The sequence below is a fragment of the Ahaetulla prasina genome, chromosome 4 (assembly GCF_028640845.1).
Source record: "Ahaetulla prasina isolate Xishuangbanna chromosome 4, ASM2864084v1, whole genome shotgun sequence".
NCBI lineage: Eukaryota > Metazoa > Chordata > Lepidosauria > Squamata > Colubridae > Ahaetulla > Ahaetulla prasina.
The window spans coordinates 139,619,125-139,642,676 of NC_080542.1; the positions used below are offsets into that span (position 1 = coordinate 139,619,125).

A 23,552-nucleotide genomic window follows, 5' to 3' on the forward strand; every position below is an offset into this window, starting at 1 on the left:
AGATTGCCCAAGAATCTGCTGACGCAGTTCGACCGAGGAATTATTGAGTCTGTCATTTGTGCCTCTGTAACTGTCTGGCTTGGTACAGCAACCAAATAGGACACATACAAATTACAACGGATAGTTAGGTCTGCAGAAAAAGCAATCGTAACCAGCCTTCCTTCCTTTGAGGAGCAGTATAATGCCCGGACCAGAAAGAGGGCTGAGAAAATATCTACAGACCCCTCACATCCTGGACATAAATTGTTTCAACTTCTCCCCTCAGGACCCCGCTGTAGATCATTGCATGCCAAAACAACCAGACATAAAGATAGTTTTATCCCCACATGCCATCATTCTGCTGAAACACTTAATTCCCACAGAACTGTCTCCTTTCTCATCTTTCCTACTATCTTCTCCTACTGGTTTCTTATGATTTATCGATTGTTCTTTTATAACTTACGATTAAGTTACAAACAACAATTGTCTAAGATTATGACCTATGATTTATCACTGGCAATTTATGTATACACTGTGAGCTTATGCACTGGAGACAAATTCTTGTGTATCTGATCACACCTGGCCAATAAAGAATTCTATTATTATATCTATATTATTCTATTATATAGATAGATAATCATCCTAAAATAGATTAGATTCCCTATAGCTTAACGAATGCCTTTTCAGTTCTTCCCCCTCTGCTTCTGTGTATATTGTTGTTTGTTCATTTTAGATAGATAGATTTACAGAGTTGGAAGGGACCTTGTTGTCATCTAGTCCAACCCTCCGCCCAAGCAGGAGACCCTACACCATTTCTGACAGATCTCTTCTTGAAAGAAGTCTCTTCCTGAAAGCTTCCAGTGATGAAGCTCCCACAACTTCTGAAGGCAACTTCTGTTCCATTGATTGACTGTTCTCACTGTCAGAAAATTTCTCCTTATTTCTAGGTTGACTGTCTCCTTGGTCAGTTTCCAGCTATTATTCCTTGCCTGGCCTTTAGGTGCTTTGGGCAACAGATTGACCCCTTCCTCTCTGTGGCAGTCCTTCAAATATTGGAACACTGCTATCATGTTTCCGCTGGTCCTTCTCTTCTCTTCACTAACTAGCCATGCCCAGTTTCTGTAACTGTTCTTCATATTGTTTTAATTAATTAATTTAATTAATTAACAGAATAACAGAATAACAGAGTTGGAAGGGACCTTGGAGGCCTTCTAGTCCAAAAACCTGCTTAGGCAGAAAACCCTACTTCAGGCAAATGGTTATCCAACATCTTCTTAAAAACTTCCAGTGTTGGAGCTGTGTTCTTCATATATTCTTCATATATTCATTTTGTTTGGGGAGAAAGGCTTCCTACACGCTGGAAGTTCACAATCTTCTCTGTACAAAATCACCAGAGGGGTTTCTGTAGAATGCCATCAAACGCTCGTGAGTTGGAAGAGGCTCCTAATATGACCAAGTCCAACTTGCGCCATGCGAGGATAGCTGGTTGGCTCTCATTCAGTCTGAAAGGCTCTCTTTCCCAAATTTAAAATCTGTCTGACTTTCCATCCCAAATCCTCCCTGTTTTCTATTCTGCTTCTTTGGACCGAAAGATGATTGTCCTCCCAAACGTCAGCAGACACAGAAGTTCTCCCTAGAGGTTCAGCAATGACTTAGCAGTTTTCTTTGTCATTTTGTCAGGCTTTGTTTTAAGCAATCCCAAGATAAATGTTTCTGGGTTCAGCTCTATTTGGCATTTTGTTACAAGTTATTTGATTTTACATATTCTAACATTGCGTTCGCGCAATATTAGAAACAGAGTAGCATACTGCCAGAGAGTCTGATTATCCAAAAAGTATATGATTGCGCAGAAATTGGTAGGCTTACCATAGAATTACAAGAAAAAGAAGATTCAGAATACTACGCGGTCTGGGAAAATTGATACACATGGACAAACAATAGAAATAGAAAATAATATATATATAAGGCTATTGATGATTAAAGGTAAAGGTTCCCCTCGCACATACGTGCTAGTCGTTTCCAACTCTAGGGGGTGGTGAGCCAGCGCTGTCCGAAGACGTCTCCATGGTCCTGTGGCCATCATGACTCAACGCCAAAGGCGCATGGAACGCTGTTATCTTCCCACCAAAGGTGGTCCCTATTTTTTCTACTTGTATTTTTACATGCTTTCGAAACTGCTAGGTTGGCAGAAGCTGGGACAAGTAACGGGAGCTCACCCCGTTACACGGCAGCACTAGGGATTTGAACCGCCAAGCTGCTGACCATTCGATCGACAAGCTCATAGTCCTAGCCACTGAGCCTATTGATGATTAGATGCGTATAATATATATAGAAATTATATGGAAGGAAGATCTAAAACATACAATAATGTCACAATTTGTTGAATATGCACCAATGTTATGAAAAAGAAAAATCGTAATAAAAATAAAATTAAATTTTAAAAAAAGGATTTTCTTTGTCCAAAGATCAAAAAAGATGATAAGATAACATTGGGATGCTTCAACCGTCATTCCAGTTGCTAAGTGTCTGAGTTTTGATCATGGGACCATGAGAATGCTGCAATGCATTGCAATTTCAAACGGTCACTAAACAAATGGTTGTAAGTCGAGGACAATCAGAATAGCATTGTTCCCACAAATTCTCTTCTCCATAATAAGTCTTGATCTTGGTCTAAACCACAAACTTCTACATTCAGCCAACCTAATGAATTTTAATCAGTTGGTGTTTTGAGGACAATTTAGGCTGACTTAATGTGGCAGATTCTTTTGGAATATTTTTGATTATGCTGTTTAAATAGTTGTTTTAATTAGCAAAAATATATCTACTGTTCCTTTTTAATTTTGGTTTTCAAGATAAAATAGATCAAATTTACCTTACTTGTGACATTATTATTGCCTTACTAAATATCTTCTTCAGCATTCACCACTGATGTAATAGTCCATGTTTCTCTTAACTAGCTTGCAGCTGCCTTCAGGAAATCAAATTTAACAGTCTAGATTGACAAGGAAAAAAATGTAGCTGTATATCCTAAATAAGATGCATCATAAAATAGCTGTCAGTCCTGTAGCCCTGGGGAAAAATAGTTTTCTGACATTAAATTAATAGATAGCAAGATGTTTCTCTTCCTTGAGTCTCTGCATGCAATCTCTAAAGTCTGGATTTAGGAATCAAAACATAGAAAGGTCCTATGATTAGCACCTGCCAAAGGTCAAGAGAGCTCTTATCACCAGCCAGAACTTCTAAGATCTCTCATATCACATCAGGAAGACAGCGGCATTCATGGGAAATAAATAGAATTCTTACTGCACCTAATTACTTCTTGCTTAGTAATCAAAATTTTGGGCTCAGTTGCGGTTGTACATTGAGGACTACCTGTACTATATGGGGACTGATCGTATCAGGAATTTCAGTTCAACCTTTAGGACTAAAAACCATGTAACTCTTTAAAATCTGTGGGAAGTCAGTGTGAGGATATACAAGATGTGGGCAAAACCTCACCTTTAAATTTAACTCTACAATACTGCAGGAACTGGCAAGGGGGATGAATGTATTTACAAAAAGAAAAAGACTCATTCTTCCTCACTTTTTTTGATAGCTCTGTGATGGTAGAAAAATATCTTCTACGGCTCAGTTAGAGACCCTACATGAGACACTCTCTCTCTCTCCCCCCCCCCTTCCCGCTCTCTCTCTCTCTCCCCCTCTCCCTCCCCCTCCTTCTCAGATTGCGTGATTTATAGTTATTTAGGGCCCACCCAAGCTATGCTTTCTCATTCTATGGCAGTCCTAATCAAGTGTTGTTAGCTTTATGAGCACCAATCTTCCCTGGGTATTTGCATAACAAAGCACATTTTCCCAAGAGATAATTTTGATGTGAAGTAAGTGGGAGGGTTTGTGAAAGATGTTTTTTTTTTGTTGTTCTCTCTTTAGACTGGCACACATTTGGACATTTTAATATATATATATATTATATATATATATATATATGTAGGTCTTTGGTTTTACATATATATATGTAGGTCTTTGGTTGTTCGGGTTTTCTCCTGTGTAAAATTGAAAGTGTCTTGGCGACGTTTCGATGAAGTCTCATTCGTCATCTTCAGGCTTCAACCAAAGACCTACATGCAAACACCCGTGAAAACCTCAGAAAACACACACACACACAAACACACACACACATATATATTTGTTTTCTGAGGTTTTCGTGGGTGTTTGTATGTAGGTCTTTGGTTTGCTCCCAGAAGCACGAAGCTGAAGCCTGAAGTTGACGAATGAGACTTCGTCGAAACATCGCCAAGACACTTCCAATTTTACGCGGGAGAAAACCCGAATAACCAAAGACCTACATACATATATGTATATAGTATAGTAACGGAGTGGTCAATGCCTGGAGTGCACTACCCGACTCTGTAGTTTCTTCCCCAAACCCCCAAAACTTTAAGCTTAAATTGTCTACTGTTGACCTCACCCCATTCCTAAGAGGTCTGTAAGGGGCTTGCATAAGTGCACCTGCGTGCCTACCGTTCCTGTCCCAATATTCCTTTTTTACTTACTCTTTTCATGTATCCAAATTATTACTTTTATCTGTTATCTTATATATGATTGACAAAAATAAATATCATATCATATCATATCATATCATATCATATCATATCATATCATATCATATCATATCATATCATATCATATCATATCAATGCAGCTTGCATAGCAGATGTGAACTTCCCCCCTCCCCTCTCTTTTGGCATCCAACATATTATAGCAATACAGTTGTTTTCCTCTTTGCTTTCAAGAAAAATAGGGTGGGAATCATGGACTTTTGTTTTCAAACCTGCCTGTCCATCAAGATTTTTCTAGAAATTGCTAGGCAACTCACCAGGAAATTATATACACCAAAGCCACAATCATTCGCCAAGAGGAATTTTAAAGTAGGGAAGATTAAAATAGGATCCCGTCCTCATCAAGAAGTTTGAAGAAGGAAGTTCGTTGATTATGTTATGGTTAACTCTTTGACAGCCTTGGAGGCCAACATTTTCTTTGGATCTTCAGGGCTGCCACACTTGGTGCTGTGGGAAACTGGGAGGGGGGATTGCATGGAGTTGTAGAGATATCTAGTCATAACAACATTCTTTTCTCTGGGAGTCAAGAACGTTCAGCCTGCACCTGGAGTCGCGTGACTGGGAGACATCTCCTGTTGATATGCTGGATTGATTGGATTATGTGATGGACAGGTGGGTACAGATGAAGGGACTTTGACTTTCCTTTGGGTGGGGAAAACCCGGAAGCTTTCAGATTCAGGTTTTCCCAGATGTGCCAATACGACGTCTCTAATTAAGTGGAACTTTGAGGAACTTCTAGCCTCGGAATCTTTTTTAGTTGGGAGTGTTACTTGGAACCCTGACACTCTTTGTCTTAGATTATGTGTCAAGACCTACCTTATTGTACTATTGATCTTTTAAAACTAGCAAGCATAGGTCACAAGGGCATCTAACTGGGCAATTAAAAAATTAAAAAAGTCAAGATGGTACAATGGCATCAAACCGTTGCTCCTTATTTACATGCAACCTGCAGGTACAGGAAGTGCTTGAGTTCTGACCATAATAGAGCCTATCTATTAAATAATTTTAATACAGCTTTTTAAGCTTTCTTTTAACATATATAGATATATGAGCCATGGTGGCGCAATGGTTAGAGTGCAGTATTGCAACTAATTCTGCTGACTCCTGGCCAGGGGTGGGTTTCAAAACCCATCGCTACCGGTTTGCTCGTGGGTGCGCAGAAATGCCCAGGCGGATGGGCAGAGCCTCCTGCTGCCGTTGCTACTGGTTCGCCTGATCCAGGACGAACCGGTAGCAACCCACCACTGCTCCTGGCTGCCTGCAGTTTGGTAGTTCAAATATCACCAGGCTCAAAGTTGACTCAGCCTTCCATCCTTCTCAGGTGGGTAAAATGAGGATCCAGATTGTTTGGGAACAATAGGCTGATTCTGTAAACCGCTTAGAGAGGTCTGTAAAGCACTCTGAAGTGGTATATAAGTCTAAGGGCTATTGCTATATGGCACCTTCAAATTCATTTACGCTAATCTTTTACAAACTTTAAGAACTATACCAACACTATACACTAGAGAAAAACAGAAAAGAAAAAAGAAGCAATGCATTTTTAAACCCACTTTATAAGCATAAAAAGGCAAAGGTAAAGGTTCCCCTTGCACAAATGTGCTAGTCGTTCCTGACTCTAGGGGGTGGTGCTCATCTCCGTTTCTAAGCTTGCTGTGCCCTGTGATTCTTGACGAGTGTATCTTGTCTTTTTATGTACACTGGGAGCATACGCACCAAAAATTCCTTGTGTATCCAATCACACTTGGCCAATAAAGAATTCTTTTCTGTTCTGTTCTGTTGTTGTGTTCTATTCTATTCTGTTCTGTTCTGTTCTGTTCTGTTCTATTCTATTCTATTCTATTCTATTCTATTCTATTCTATTCTATTCTATATCATGAAACAAAGAAACAACATTAGGAACATAATGCTCTCAACCCAAAACAAGCATATTGGATTCTGATGTGGGGCATCCTTGTTTTTTTTGCCTTAGCTTAAAACATATCATTTAGAAACCTCAATTTGGTCTGCAGAGGAAGGCACTGGGCTAGAAACCAAGAGATAGTGAGTTCTAGTCCTGTCTTAGCCATGATATCCAGCTGGGTTAATTTAGGCTAGTTTCTCCCCCTCTCTCTTAGTCCAACCCACCTTCAGAATTGTTGTGGGGAAAAACAAGAAGAAACAGGATTATAAGGCATGTTCATCTCCTTAAGGTATTTATTTGAAAAAAATAATTAAGGCAGGAAATAATTAAAATAAGTATTCTTTCTAGGAGCCATCTCCATGTTTGTTAATTTTCCACCCTGGTTTTGCTAAGAAAGCCACATCCTTACCCTTCTCAAATATCTCTCTTCTCAACTTGGCTGGCATTTCTGGCTATAACTGGGAAATTATACCATTGTTAACATTACTCACACAATGAGGAGCAAAGGGTAGTGCGTATTTTCCATGAAAACGGCTGGCTTTAAAATTTGCAGTGGCAATTCTGCAAACAGAAGAAAAGAGAAGAAAGGAGGAGAGGAGCATTTAAGCACAGGAAGGCTGTCATTACAACGCACAACCTTTTATTTCTTTCCCTTTTAGTACACTCGGGTACTTTTCGGTGGGAACAAAATGCCATTACAGAGAATGGCTCTGCAAATAACACCCTAGCAGAAGCGATTCTTTTGGAAAGAAAATTGGCACTGCTACACAAAAGGCCACACATCTAACACCCTGGTTCTCCAAGGTGCTTGGTCATGAATCAAACATGCAATTAGGGTGGTGCTGATATGTGTTTTTCCCCCTCTCAGCAGGTGGAGGAAAGGCTGCCTTATCAAACAACATTTGCAAGGAGAGCAAAGGAAGGAGAAACTCAAAGTAAAATGCAAATCCTCTTCTCTAAAATGGAATAAAGTTGTTCTCTCCCCCCCCCCCCCACAAGGGATTTAAGAGTAGGCTTTCTTCAAGGGCATTTTAAACTCCAGGGCCTGGACTGTCACCTCCTTTGCCCTTTGAAATGATATAAATTGGATGAATTAAGAAGAGAAAATAGTTGCCTTTATAGAAACATGTATCCTGAAGTAACAGCTAAGTGTGCTTTTTCTTAAATATATATTGGCACAAACATAAATAGGTTGCTCCCAAACCTATCCTTACTTTTATTTGGTTTTTAAAATGTGAACTGCTGGGCCAATTTACCAAAAGGATGGCAATTAAATTTCAAATTAGTGGCATTTGAAGGGCAGTAAACAGCCAAATGAGTTTTAGTGGTAAGCCTTTTATTTCATTGGGTCTAATTTATTGTTGTATGAGAGTTGTAATAGAGAATGGGTTTGTAGTTATGATTCACATGGAGATCCCTTGGGAAGGCAGAATATAGAGAATTAAACATTAAGGGCTATTCTTGGAAATCTTTTAGGATCACAAAGAAGGAATTGTGCACTACAATTATCACTTCATATTTGTGGGTTTTCTCATTAGCAAATACTAAAGGCGAAGAGTTAAATTATGATACTCTTCATGTGTATTGAATTCTATCCAATGCATCTCGTTTTGGGATTTCTTGTGGACAATTCTTGGAGTCCTAGTGGGCAATCACTTAAATATGAGCCAGCAGTGTGTGGCAGCGGCCAAAAAAGTCAATGCAATCCTAGGCTGCATTAACTGAGGAACAGAATCAAGATCATGTGAAGTATTAGTACTGCTTTATAACGCCTTAGTAAGACCACACCTGGAATACTGCATCCACTTTTGGTCACCACAATATTAAAAAAATGTTGAGACTCTCGAAAGAGTGCAGAAAAGAGTGACAAATATGATTAGAAACTTGGATGCTAACACATAGGAAGAACAGTTATAGGAATTGAGTTATGTTCTAGTCTAGTGAAAAGAAAGACCAGGGGTGACAAGATAACAGTGTTTCAACATCTATGGGGCTGCCACAAAGAAGAAGGGGAGTCAATCTATTCTCCAAAGCAACTGAAGGCAGGACAAGAAAAAATGGATGGACATTAATCAAGGAGAGAAGCAACTTGGGACTAAGGAGAAATTCCCTGACAGTGAGAACAATTAATCAGTGAAACAGTATGCCTCCAGAAGTTGTGGGTGCTTCAACACTGGAGGTTTTTAAGAAGAGATTGGACAACCAATTTCCCAGAATGGTATAGGGTCTCCTGCTTGAGCAGCAGGTTGGCCTACAAGATCACAAAAGTCCCTTCCAACTCTGTTATTCTTTTTTTTTTAAAAAAAAATCACAATTATGGATTTAATCCAAATGTGACTGAATTGATCTGAATTGAATTATGATTCAGTCGCAATGTTATTGGAATAGGAATGATGGAAAGGCATGGAATAGAATTATGGTTTTGTAAAATGCCTCTGGGGGCAAGAAGGCAAAAACATCATAAACTATCTTATTGTGATCATGAAGTGTTAGAAATGTCACTAAATACAGGCCTGTTTCGTGGACCTAAAATGTGATCACTAGTATTTGAAATCTAGTATTTCAAAACTGACTTATAAGTCCCATTCTAGCGAGTCCTTCATAACTTCTAACAGTTACTAAGTGACTGATCATAAATCAAGAGGAACTTCAGTAATTGAAAGAGTTTTGAATAGGAAACATATTTCTTTGAACTCATATCAACCTATTCTAATTTATTCCAATGTGATTTTTAGTGGGTTTGTCAGAAAACTGAAAGTAGAAAAATGTGCCAAATGAAATATAAATGGAAATTGCAGTTGGGCAATGGTAGATTGGTTCTCAAGCACCTATGTTTCTTCTATTAACTGGATAGTTCCTTTGGTCGAATGACTGTTAGCCAAGGTATCCTGGTGGTGGTGTTGGCCAATGAAGAAAGCAAATCACAAAAAATTTGGGGCTTCTGTAACTTATGCTCTGATGTCACACGTGTGTAGAAAAAGGGAGAATCTTGTGAGATGATGGCCATTTTCATTATTTTGACAAGAGTTTTTGGCTCTGCTGACACCTCCATTTCTTAATTAATGACAAATATATCTACCAAGGAGGTTTTTCAGCCTACCAAGGGAATGCGAAGGTAGAAACAAAGAAGGCAAGGCAAGTGGACAACAGAATGGCACATATTTACTCTGCCCATTATGGAAGCAGTACAATAACAGGGGTATCTGCAGGTGAGCTCAAAAAAACTGAAGCGGGTGGCCACAACTCTGTGTGCAGGACACCCCATTCATTTTCACACAGTACCATTCAAAAATAAAAGAGGAGAGCGGGTGAGACTTTGACAAATCGTTTGATCACACTCAACTTCTTTGATTTCTCTGGGGATATTCTTGGCAAGTAATAAAAGCATTAAGCCTGTGAGGCTGATTAACACATTGCATGGAATCAAAACACACCAATGTCTTGTGAGAGCAAGTTTGGTCTAGTTAGTAGTTAAGGCAGCAGGCTAGAAACCAGGAGTTCTAGTCCCGCCTTAGGCATGAAAGCTGGCTGGGTGACTTTAGGCCAATCACCAGGAGGTTGGGAGTTCCAGTTCTGCCTTAGATATGAAAACTGGTTGGGTGACTTTGGGCCAATCACTAGGAGACTGTGAATTTTAGACCTGCCCTTGAGTTATTTATAAAAATAATAATGGCAGAATATAAACAAACAAGCAAATAAATAAATGTTGGGTTGCTAGATCTCTATTGAGCATATTATAGCTGTGGATACATTCTGCTTTTGTATTGGAGGCTGCTACCCATCTTAATTTAAATTTCTACTTTGGGGATTTTTTAAAAAGTGACATTATGCTTTTATCTATTTCTTTCTTTTTAAAACTGCCCCACTAGAATATGATTTTTTGTAAATTAAAAGACGAGATTATAAACTCTTAAATTCAACAATGAAAATAATCAGTTATTTACTGTAATCCTGAATCTTGATATCAAGATATTCCCGCTTGGGCATCTGTCGTTCTGCGACTGTCTTCTGCACTCTGGCATTTACTTCGAGATCAAAAAGTTCTGGAAGAAGGAATAGGAAAGAGTCTCCAATCAGATGAGGAATTAAACAATTATACCCTGACTGAAAGAGACATGATTTCTTCTCTCTCTCTCTCTCTATATATATATATATTCTGAGGTTTTCGCGCGTGTTTGTATGTAGGTCTTTGGTTATTCAGGTTTTCTCCCGCGTAAAATTAGAAGTGTCTTGGCGACGTTTCGACAAAGTCTCATTCGTCATCTTCAGGCTTCAGCTTCGTGCTTCTAGGAGCACGAAGCTGAAGCCTGAAGATGACGAATGAGACCGTGGAAACGTCGCCAAGACACTTCTAATTTTACATGGGAGAACACCCGAATAACCAAAGACCTACACACACACACACACACACACACACACATATATATATTCTTTTTTTAATATAAACATTCCATCTTCCATTCAACAGTGTGTCATCTGGATATAAATATCTCTGTGCAATAACCATAAAAATTTTCAACAGTATTCATTACATTGATAATAATTCTCTGATCTTACAGTGGTAATATTGAGCATAATAAATATGTTCACTTTTCCCTCTTTGCATATCTTCTAATAATATAATAATAATATTAAACGTAATAATCCTAATAGTCATAATAATAATATTGTTTACATCTCTATCTTAACACATTTTTTGCATTTCCCTGATCTCCTACTTTTGTTTCTAACTTCCTTTTTTCTTCTCTAACCACCGATAAAATAATTCCCATGTCATATAATATTCAGTTTGTTCCTTCTCTTTAATTGCAAGCATTAACCTATTCATTTCTGCACATTCTAATATTTTTCTAATCATGTTCTTGTGAGTTGGGATCTCTTCACTTTTCCAGTTTTGTGCAAATACAATTCTAGCTGCAGTTAATACATGAATAATTAAATATGCATTCCCTTTACTATAAATTTCAGGTAAAATCCCCAACAAAAATATTTCTGGTTTTAAATCAATGTGCTGCTTTGTCATCTTTTCCAGCCATGTATGTATTTTTGTCCAATATCTTTTTTGCTTCTACACATGTCTACCATGTATGATGATAAGACCCAGGTATCTGGTGGCACTTCCAACACTATTTGTAAGAAAGAAAGAAAGAGAGAGAGAGAGAGAGAGAGGAGAGAGAGAGAGAGGGAAGGAAGGAAGGACGGAGGAAAGGAAGGAAGGAAAAAAATAAGAAAGAAAGAGGGAAGGAAGGAAGGAAGGAAAGAAAAATAAAGAAAGAAAGAGAGAGAGAAGGAAGGAAGGTAAGAAGGAAGGAAGGTAAGAAGGAAGGAAGGAGGGAGAGAAGGAAGGAAAGAAAAATAAATAAGGAAGGAAGGAAAGAAAGAGAGAGAGAAGGAAGGTAGGAAGGAAGGAAGGAAAGAAGGAAGGAGGAAGGAAGGAAGGAAAGAAAAATAAATAAGGAAGGAAGGAAGGAAGGAAGGAAAGAAAGAGAGAGAGAAGGAAGGTAGGAAGGAAAGAAGGAAGGAGGGAGGAAGGAAGGAAAGAAAAATAAATAAGGAAGGAAGGAAAGAGAGAGAGAAGGAAGGTAGGAAGGAAGGAAAGAAGGAAGGAGGAAGGAAGGAAGGAAAGAAAAATAAAGAAAGAAAGAAAGAAAGAAAGAAAGAGAGAGAGAGAGGAAGGAAGGAAAGAAGGAAGGAGGAGGAAGGAAGGAAGGAAAGAAAAATAAATAAGGAAGGAAGGAAGGAAGAAGGAAGGAAAGAAAAATAAATAAGGAAGGAAGGAAGGAAGGAAGGAGGAGAGAAGGAAGGAGGAGAGAAGGAAGGTAGGAAGGAAAGAAGGAAGGAGGGAGGGAAGGAAGGAAGGAAAGAAAAATAAATAAGGAAGGAAGGAAAGAAAGAGAGAGAGAAGGAAGGTAGGAAGGAAGGAAGGAAAGAAGGAAGGAGGAAGGGAAGGAAGGAAAGAAAAATAAATAAGGAAGGAAGGAAGGAAGGAAAGAAAGAGAGAGAGAGAGAAGGAAGGTAGGAAGGAAAGAAGGAAGGAGGGAGGGAAGGAAGGAAGGAAAGAAAAATAAATAAGGAAGGAAGGAAGGAAGGAAGGAAGGAAGGAAGGAAGGAAGGAAAGAAGGAAGGAAGGAAGGAAAGCAAGCCCAGAATTTCCATTATGGAAGATTTGAAGCTAGAGTCAGTTTTGAAAAGGCAGGTTCCACTACTATATTTTTTTACTCCATCACAACACGACAGCAAGAGGAGATTCATTTCTTAGGATTTAGTCATCCGTTCTGGAGAATTTAGCACAAGGGATGCTGTTTCAATGTGTTACTTTGACTAGTCAAAGCAGTGGGATTCATACTGGGCAGATCTTGAAGATGCCTTGCCCATGGCTTTGGCCATTGCCATCACTGATATCCTTGTCCAACTGTAGACTCTGGGATATTAAAGAAGCCCGTGAGAAGCTGCCATGTACAGAGGGTCCTTGACTCACCACCATTCATTTTATGATCATTCAAAATTACAACAGCGCTGAAAAAAAGTGATTTATGACCAGTTTTCACACTTGTGACCATTTCAGCATTCTCCACAGTCATGTGATCAAACTTTGGGTGCTTGGCCACCGGTGTGTATTTTATAATGCTTGCAGTGTCCCAGGGTCCTAGACGGTCATTTGCAAAGGGAGCTGCTTGAGTCCAAAATTTCCATGGCTTATCAAGACAGCTGTTAATTGAGTTGTACCCCATTTTTTTTTAAAAGTGGATCACTGTAGTTTTTAAGTGAAGCACGTTTTTGTTAAGCGAATTTGGCTTTTCCCATTGACTTTGTTTGTCGGAAGCTCATTGGAAGGTTGTAAATAGTGATCACATGTGTCGTGTCCCACTCCTCCGCTGACGGCCGGGTCAGGGAAATCCGAATCAGGTGTGCCTCTGCAGCTCTGCCAAAGTCCTAGCAAAGTCCTCAGGGCAGGCAGGAGACCAGAAAGTGACTTCAGCAAGATATGTTTAGACTTTGCCTGACTCAGAGAATGCCAGAAAGCAGATCCTTTATATAGGCCATGGGGTGTGGCTCCATGACTCAGCATTTATCCAGGCCTGCCCCTCCCTCCCTTCTGTTGCCTCCGCCTATCAAGTCTTCTGACGCGAGGGTCACTCCAGTCTGCAGCTATTGGCAATTGACCTCCCTCAGGCTCACATGCTGTGGAGGAGGGGGAGGGGTCTAGTTGCTCCGTTTGCCTGGGCATGGAGCCAGAGCTGGGTGCTGGAGGTATTTCCTCCTCTTCAACCTGTCTGGGCATGGAGCCAGGGCTGGGGTCGGGAGGCATACTAGGACATTCCTCCGTGTTCGGAAGCAGATAAGAAGACCCCGGCTGTGGTGAGATCGGACGAGACACAACAACATGATTCTGGGAGAGTGCAACAATAATTGTCAAGAGCAGGGGTATCAAACTTGATTTCATTGAGGGTCACATCAGGGTTGTGTTTGATCTCTGGGGGCCGCGCAGGGCGTGGCCAGCTTGATATCACTCATGTTGGGGGAGTCTGTGGTGGCCAGAGCACTCTGGCAGTGAAAACGGGCTCCGGAGCTCCATTTTTGCTGGCAGAGGCACCGCAGATTGTTTCCAGGATGGCCCCTTGGGCCAGATCTAAACACCCCACGGGCAGGCCTTGAGTTTGACACCCCTCGTCAAGAGCCTGAATTTTGATCACGTGACCATGGAGATGCTGCAGCTGTCGTAAGTTTGGAAACCAGTCATTGGTTACTTTTTTTCAGTATTGTTGTAACTTTAAATCAAGGGTCTCCAACCTTGGTCCCTTTAAGACTTGTGGAGGGACTTTGCTGGCTGAGGGACTCTGGGAGTTAAAGTCCACAAGTCTTAAAGGGACCAAGGTTGGAGACCCCTGATTTAAATGTTGACAAAACAAATGGCTGTAAATCAAAGACTACCTATATCAGAGTGCCGGGCTTCTATACAATAATCTTATGGGACCTGGGAGTCATGCCTTTTCTATGGAGGCACTTGTTCTCTAGAATGATCTATTCCAGATATATAGTTGGCCTGAGTCCTGCAAGCCTTTAAAATGACAGTGAAAAAAACGCTCCCTTGGACATTCCTTGGCTGAGGAGACCGGAGCTCCCATCTAGAAGAATGTAATAAATTTGAGTTCCTGGTCACTGATTAATTACTGAAGTAAGTAACAACTTCAGCAAGAAAGGGTGTAGGATTTGCTGCCTGTACTTGCACCGCTAATGTTACCTAGTTGGGTAATGAAACATCTGCAAGCAAACAACCAAGCTCAGAGAGCACGAAGGACTCTACATATTTCTTCCAGGGGTGAAATTCAGCAGGTTCTGGAGAACCGATAACGGAAATTTTGAGCAGTTTTTTTTTAATTTGCATTTATATCCCGCCCTTCTCCGAAGACTCAGGGCGGCTTACACTATGTCAAGCAATAGTCTTCATCCATTTGTATATTATATACAAAGTCAACTTATTGCCCCCAACAATCTGGGTCCTCAGTTTGGAGAATCGGCAGCGGAAATTTTGAGTAGTTCAGAGAACCAGCAAATACCACTTCTGGCTGGCCCCAGAGTGGGGTGGGAATGGGAATTTTGCAGTATCCTTCCCCTGCCACACCCACCAAGCCACGCCCACCAAGCCATACCACGCCCACCAAGCCACACCCACAGAACAGGAAGTAAAAAAAATTGTATTTCACCACTGATTTTTTCATATTGGAGGGCATGTTTGAGAGCTAATAGAGCAGGGTTTCTTGGTGCTTTCTGAACTGGCTTGTTTTCTTGGAGACATTTCATTATCCTAACTAGGTAACATCACCAGTGCTAGTAAGGAGTGCTGTTTGATGTCAGTTTATGGTGTCTTCCGTGTCAGTATTGGTGGTGTCGATCTCAGGGATTCTTTGGTTGAGCTGTTTACTGATGGCTCTTTGGCAGATTCTTGGTTGGGGAATTGCTTGTTGGTCTGAAATTAACCTTGGAGTTAATCCAGTGGTGGGATTCAGCCAGTTCGCACCACTTCGGGAGAACTGGTTGCTAACTTTCTGAGCAGTTTGGTGAACTGGTTGTTGGAAGAAATCATTAAGGCAGAGAACTGGTTGTTAAACTACTTGAATCCCACCACTGAGTTCATCTATGCTGATCTGAGCACTGATAGCTGCTGGAGACTTTTTGTTCTCATTTGATTGTTGGTTGATTGTCTCTTTTGCATAGTCTGTGGATGTTGTTCATGTCTATGTGTCTATCGATGGCTGGTTTGTCAGAGTGCCAGGCTTCTAGAAATTTTATTTATTTATTTATTTTTATTTTTTTAAATTTATTTATTTTGTCACAACAGTATACATAAGCATAAGCATGAACGTAACTATATAATATATAACCATATATATAAGCATAAGTATGCAATAACTATATTAATGGGATATAATGAAAGGAAACAATAGGATAGGAACGGTAGGCACGTTTGTGCTCTTATTCACGCCCCTTACATTCCCTGGCATTTTTGGACTTGGCCTGGTCTAGGATTGCTAAGAGAACATTTGGGATATATATGCTTATATATCGTATAGTTATTTCATGCTTATGCTTATATATACTGTTGTGACAAATAAATAAAATAAATAAATAAAAATTGTTTATGCATCATCTACCTTATAAGCCAGTTATGAACTTATCAGCCAGTTTGGTGTAACGGTTAAGACAGCGGGCTAGAAAGCTGGAAATCATGAGTTCAAGTCCCACCTCAGCCAGGAATGGGGGCCAGTCATTCTCTCTCAGCCCAACCCACCTCACAAGGTTGGTGTTATGAGGAAAATAGGAGGAGGAAGAAGTGTTGGATACTGTTCGCTGCCTTGAGTCGTTTGTAAAAGCAATGAAGATGGGATACAATAAAAATAATAATAAAAATAAGGCAGGAAGTTATTGATTCTTTTTCCTTCCAACACTCTTCGCTCACTTATCCTCAGCCCCCACACATCTGTCTCTTGTGAAGTTGCATTGCGAAATCACCCTGTTCCAAATACTGAAATTTCCTCTCTTTGTGGGTATTTCAACTGGTAGATTTAATGCTTCCATGTTAAAGTTCTCCCTGAAAAATCTCCCTCCCATTTATGTTGAAATCATAACTCCAGCAGAAAATGCCAAAGCATCAGACAATTAAGTCTGATTGCATGTTGGAATCCTCATTTAATTATCGCTTGCCCAATTAGCCTTATCAGCACAAGGAGGCTGGCCCGTCTGGGATTCGAGAGCAGCCGTCCTGTTTGCTCCCATAATTGCATTCGCAGAAAGCAAGGGCAGACGAAATAAGAGCAGACTGACAGATCTAAAGATTTCTGGATGCATCTCCCAAACCCTTCAGCCTGCTGGGAATCCTCGCCTGTGCCGTTCAGACAACCAGTCCTTAATTAAATATAAGCAGATGGTAAAATTGGGTGGGATTTATAGTTATCAGATTATTGTAGAAGACTCTCGTATTATGGAATAGAATTATTTTGTGAATAAGGGGTGCTTACAATAGTTCTTCCTATTCATTACAGCAAGAGAGACCTGCATAATGAGACCACTGACGTCTTTAATCATATGCACAAGAGACCACGAGGAGAATGGCTTTCTATCTACCGATATAACCTTCTATTCATTCTCTGCTGTCTTTCCCAAAGTGGCTGCATCGCCCTTCTCTGCCCTTAGTTCTTCTGTCTGCTCCACAGCATTTCCTGCTTGCACATGGGCATTTATTGATTTTTGGCATTTATTCATTTTATGAACTGGATCAGGCCAGTGGGCCTCCTTTTATTGTGGTCTCCAATATAGTCCTGGTTTTGAAAAATCTACTTGCTTTGAATCGCCACTGCAAAATTAGACATTTGGAAAGTGTAAAACACAAGACGACATGTACTTGTATTTTTTTCAGCCTACATATTTCTTTCCACCACCCCCGAAAAAAAATATCTGTTGCTATATGGAAAAAGTAGGATTCCTTCTTCACCTTCTTTATATATATATATATATATATATATATATATATTTTAAAAAGCAGGAACAATGATCCATCAAGATTCCTTACAGGCAAGCAGATAAAATACTCATGCCACTTACCTAGCCACCTGGCTTCAGCATTATTCCAAAACCCAAATTTTTGTCCTTGAAAGTTTTATTGATTTTTTAAAATTATATCCTGCCCATCTCAATTGTAAAAGCAAGTACAGCATTAAAACATTAGATATTAAAATAAACCAGATGTGAAAGAAGTTAAAAAGCAGAAAGAGACACGGTGGAAATGGGATCTCTTTCCTGGTCCGCTAACCACGTTCAACAGCTTCATTGTGGCCCCAGGCCAGTTGTGGCAGAGTCAGATTTGATGTTAACAATGGAAGGTAGAAGGCTGAGGGAAGATCTCAAAGCAGACCGGACCATTTTACTGCTTCTCGGACTACATCCAGCCCTTTGGCTGTCCCTGTCTGGTTCACATGAGGGTCAACTGGTAGTTAGAAAACAAAATATAAATAGGTATACCGAAGGGGATGGGACAAGAAGCCGTGTCATAGCTTTACACAGTGACTGTGCGTGCTGTCAAAGTTCCAGAAAACCCCTCCTGCAGAAAGGGACACATGCCTTTAGTCGACTGGTGGCCACAGAAGGGTGAGGAGATGAAACACTCACCCCTCGCCCGGAGGAGCCTGAGGAAATGCTGAGGAAATGCTAAGGGGATCCAGGCTCGGCCACCCATTGCTGCTTTGGTCAAAGTATGGCCTTACAGACAAATGAGCAGAGTGCATCTGGGAGCCATTGGTTCCGCTGTCCAGAACCAATCCTCATTTGGCCTCTTGGGAAAATTAATTGCCCATCCCTGCCTCAAGGGTTATGATGTTCCAGATGGCGGGAGCCACAAAGAAAAAAAAAGAGGCCCTTCTCCTGGACCCCGCCAGCTGGATCAACAGATTCATCAGCATGCCCCGTCTGAAGGGCAAATGGGATGGGCTAATCCCATTGGGATGAGATCAGTGGTACTAGTAACTAGAGCATACAAAACATTTGCTAGACCAATTCTTGAATACAGCTCATCTGTCTGGAACCCGTATTGCATATTGGACATAAATACAATTGAGAGAGTCCAGCGTCTTCCACTCCTCTACCCACAATAAAATACCTTATGCAACCAGACTCCAAATTTGGGGTTAGACAACTTAGAACTATGCCACTTTCAGTCTGACCTAAGCATAGTACATAAAATTATCTGCCACAATGTTCTACTTGTCAATGACTACTTCAGCTTCAACCACAACAATACACGAGCAAATAATAGATAGAAACTCAAGGTAAACCACTCCAAACTCAACTGCAGAAAATATGGCTTCAGCAACAGAGTGGTCAATGCCTGCACTACCTGACTCTGTGGTTTCTTCCCCAAACCCCCAAAACTCTCTACTGAGTTTAAACTCCTCACCCCATTCCTAAGAGGTCTGTAAGGGGTGTGCATAAGTGCACCCGCGTGTCTACTGTCCCTGTCCTAATATTCCTTTTTTACTTACTCTTTTCATGTTTCCAAATTATGTTTATATTTTTACCTCTTATCTTATATATGATTGACAAAATAAATAAATAAATAAATAAATAAAATATTCAGCCGGTTCTATCCGATTTGGGTGAACCGGTAGTGGCAGTAGCAGGAGGGTCCACCCATTACCCGGACATAATCACGTCCCATTTTTGATGTTCTGCGCATGCGTGGAAGGTCCTATACATGTGTGGAAGTGGATGTGCGAGCGAAGTGTGCACATGTGCACACGCTCACATTTGCGAACCAGTAGAGAAGGTAAGTGAATACCACCCCCGGATGAGATGGTTCCTCAGGTAGCATGGACCTATCCCATTTTCATAGTCTTAATGCATCTAGGTTGCTGGCTTGCAACCATTAAGCATGACATCTGTCAGCCTCCGCTAGCTGGTTTTATTGTTTAATTGCTCAGCTAATTGCTTTATTGCTGTCTTTAGTGCTAGGCATTGCAAAGGGGTAATGTATCTTTAAATATGGGTTCGCTGCTTCAACTGCCATAGGTTGGGGGAGGAGAGGGCTAATGCAGAAACGAAACTTATGAATTCAAAGAGAAATGAAACCATCTGAAGATGACTTCACGTGACACCTGAGGGAGACGTGGATTGGACACAACTGCCTGACCTTTGGAGGAAGGAGGGATTTATGTGGGAACTTGTATGTGTAAGACACACCTATTATTCAGAACTTGCTTAACTTCGTTGCAATCAGTTCATTCTCAGTAAAAGATACCTTTCTCTACAGACCATGGAGTTGGGGTTTTTCTTTCTTGAGTTTTGAAAGGAGGCACGCCTGACAACATCAGATACACAATGTGTCTCTTTAACTTTAAGGGAAGGACCAGCTGAGCGATTCTATCCCTCCAATTTCTCTTAAATTTATCTCATACCATAAAACTAACACCCACAAAAAATTTTTGCCTTTTTGGAACTCGGGATATCTCTGTCTTTTGATCTCTGCTGGGCGTGCTGTCCCAATCTCAAAAGCCCCCTGTAAATACTTACTTTCTGTATCAGATGTTCTGTGGACAGTTACCATTGGAATTCGTGGACCTTGAAAAAAGAAAGAAAGAAAATGCATTTAGATTTAAGAAAATGCATCTAGAGTGATATTCAGGGCTAGATGTTAAATCCCTGCCCTATTACATGGAAAGCTGATCTAAGCAACCAGTTGCCCAAAGATAATTAACAGCATCAACCAAAAACATGGAAGATAGACAGATTCTCCCAGTGGAACACCGGCTTGCTTTATCTTCTCTAATTTGTCAATATTTTAATTAGTGCAAACACAATTAAAAGAATTTGTTTTAGATTATTTTAATGTCGTACTATGTATATGACACAAAGGATTATACTTCTCAGATAACTCCTTGTGCGAAGGAGAAAGGAAAGCTCTAAGAATGTAAAAATTTCTAGCAATATAGAATGGAATAGGAATAGGAATAGGAATAGAATAGAATAGAATAGAATAGAATAGAATAGAATAGAATAGAATAGAATAGAATAGAATAGAATAGAATAGAATTCTTTATTGGCCAAGTGTGACTGGACACACAAGGAATTTGTCTTGGTGCATATGCGTCCAGATCAAGATAAATTGATCTTTAAGCATTGCTTCCTGCCAGCTTTGTCTACAGTGATATTGCCTTCTTTTAAAAAAAAAAAAATACAATCTCCTAGACACCAAAATTCATCCACCCTGCTTAAAAAAAAATAAAGTGATCCAGAAATCAAAACAGGACAGCTTATGTTTGAACCAACTTAAATGGCCATGTATGTGTTACAGGGATTTGCTCACTGGGTCAGTGACCCAGCCACCCATGGCACCTAGATGTTTGAAAGTTCCAAATGGGACTTCCAATCTTCCAAAGACTGCAATCAATCCATATATTCCTAGAGTAGCACATGAAATGAAAATAAAGAAGGAATCTTTGTAGTCAAAGGAAGAGAATGTATAGCCCTGAATTATCAACAGTAATTTTCCACTTGTGACTGGTCGTTTAGTGGCATTTGTAGTTATGAAGGACCTGCCAGGAGACTATTTATAACTCAGATAGTTGCTCCACCCCATGATCATGTGATCGAACCTTGGGCACTCAGCAGTTGGACTGTATTTACAGCTGCTCGTAGTGCCCCATAGTCATGTGACCATATTTCAAGAGAGTTTTGCTGAAAATTGGCATTTACTTCCAGTTTTTTAAATAAAACAGCACTCCTTAAGTGACCATGCCGTTTGCTTTACAACCGCAGTGTTTGCTTAACAACTGTCATGAAAATTTTTTTTTTTACAATTGCCCTTATGACCATGATAGGCAAGCTTCCTTCATGGGTTATAATGGCACCTAGCTCCACAATTACAATCAAGACTACTTGGAATTGTGTGGTTAGCTATATAAATAATGTCAAGAACACTTATTTGGATTTATAATAATAATAATATCAGAGTTGGAAGAGACCTTGGAGGTCTTCTAGTGCAACCCCCTGCCCAGGCAGGAAACCCTACACCATCTCAGTCAGATGGTTATCCAACATTTTCTTAAAAATTTCCAGTGTTGGAGCATTCACAACTTCTGCAGGCAAGTTGTTCCACTTATTGATTGTTCTAACTGTCAGGAAATTTCTCCTTAGTTCTAGGTTGCTTCTCTCCTTGATTAGTTTCCACCCATTGCTTCTTGTTCTACCCTCAGGTGCTTTGGAGAATAGTTTGATTCCCTCTTCTTTGTGGCAACCCCTGAGATATTGGAACACTGCTATCGTGTCTCCCCTAGTCCTTCTTTTCATTAAACTAGGCATACCGAGTTCCTGCAACTGTTTTTCATATGTTTTAGCCTCGAGTCGCCTAATCATCTTCGTTGCTCTTCTCTGCACTCTTTCTAGAGTCTCAACATCCTTTTTACATCGTGGCGACCAAAACTGAATGCAGTATTCCAAGTGTGGCCTTACCAAGGCCTTATAAAGTGGTATTAACACTTCACGTGATCTTGATTCTATCCCTCTGTTTATGCAGCCCAGAACTGTGTTGGCTTTTTTGGCAGCTGCTGCACACTGCTGGCTCATATCTAAATGGTTGTCCACTAGGACTCCAAGATCCCTCTCACAGTTACTACTATTGAGCAAGGTACCACATATCCGGTACCTGTGCATTTTGTTTTGTTTTTTGCCTAAATGTAGAACCTTACTTTCTTCACTATTGAATTTCATTTTGTTAGATAGTGTCCAATTATCAGGAATTTGAAGCCCCGATAAGGTGCTTGATGTGTTCCTTGCCCCTGCCATGTAGCTTTGCCCTCTCCATTTTATTTTTTAACGTTCTTTAATGAAAAACAATGAATAATGAAAAGCAAAGCAAGGCAATTCAATAGAAATGCAGCTGCTGGGCAACAGATATGCATTCACAATGGCTGTACTGGCATCATATGATTGTCATTGGCTTAGGGCCTGGGTACTTACGGAACCACCTGCTGTTACCGCATGCCTCCCACCGACCCGTACGCTCTCACAGAGAGGGACTTCTCAGGGTGCCGTCCGCCAAGCAATGTCGGCTGGCGGCCCCCAGGGAAAGGTCCTTCTCTGTGGGGGCTCCCACACTCTGGAACGAGCTTCCCCCGGGTTTACGCCAAATACCTGACCTTCGGACCTTCCGCCGCGAACTGAAGACACATCTTTTCATTCGCGCGGGGCTGGCTTAAATTTTATCGATTTTAAATTTTCTATTATTAATTTTAATGGGGTTTTAGTTTTATATATTTTAAAGTTTTTTAGGCCAATTATAAAATAAGTTTTTTAACTTGTATTTTAAATTGTATATTGTATTGTCTGTTTTTTACTTTTGGCTGTACACCGCCCTGAGTCCTTCGGGAGAAGGGCGGTATAAAAATCGAATAAATAATAATAATAATAATAATAATTTGCAATGTCCCCAGCCAGCTTCCGACAAGCAGAGTTAATGGGGGAGCCAAATTCACTTAATGACTGTGAGATTCACTTAGCAACTAGGTCAAAAGGTTATTAAGTCAGGAACAAATCACTTAACAATCACTTTCCTTAGGAATGGAAATTCTGATCCCAGTTGTTGTCATAAGTTAGGACTACCTGTATCACCTCTTTTTAAGTAAATTGGAACAGGTGTGTAAAAATGAGTTGAGCTTGATTGTGCAGTTGTGGTGGCCATTGGCTTTTTTTAAAAAACCCTTCCTGCAGTTACCTCTGGCAGCTTCATAAAACAAACTGCCTTAATCCAGCTGTCACCAACTGGTGGTCTGTAGACCACTGGTGGTCCGTGAGAAACTTTTGGTAGTCTGCAGAAAAATTATTTGCATTTTTTATATTGCACTAAATCAGAAGTCATCAAACTACAGTCCCTGGAACAGATATGTGCAATGGCTGTTTGTGTTGCTGCAGAGAATCTCCCCCTTCAGGGTCTTTTTCTATGGGTCGGAGGAGGGGAGAAATTTTGACTTGGGGTCTGCTTTGGCCTCCTGGTGCGGGGCTTTGGGAGAAGG

General features: G+C 40.4%; 1 protein-coding gene across 1 annotated transcript in view; it reads right to left on the reverse strand.

Annotated features, from left to right (window-relative positions):
- Positions 1-23,552, reverse strand: part of DPP6 (dipeptidyl peptidase like 6) — a 487,048-nt gene that overhangs the window by 12,196 nt on the left and 451,300 nt on the right. The window contains exons 17-19 of the mRNA XM_058181717.1: positions 20,056-20,103; positions 10,440-10,538; positions 6,987-7,056 (exon numbers count right to left, since the gene is read on the reverse strand). Of these exons, the coding sequence (XP_058037700.1) occupies positions 6,987-7,056; positions 10,440-10,538; positions 20,056-20,103 (217 nt within the window). The remainder of the gene's footprint in view (positions 1-6,986; positions 7,057-10,439; positions 10,539-20,055; positions 20,104-23,552) is intronic.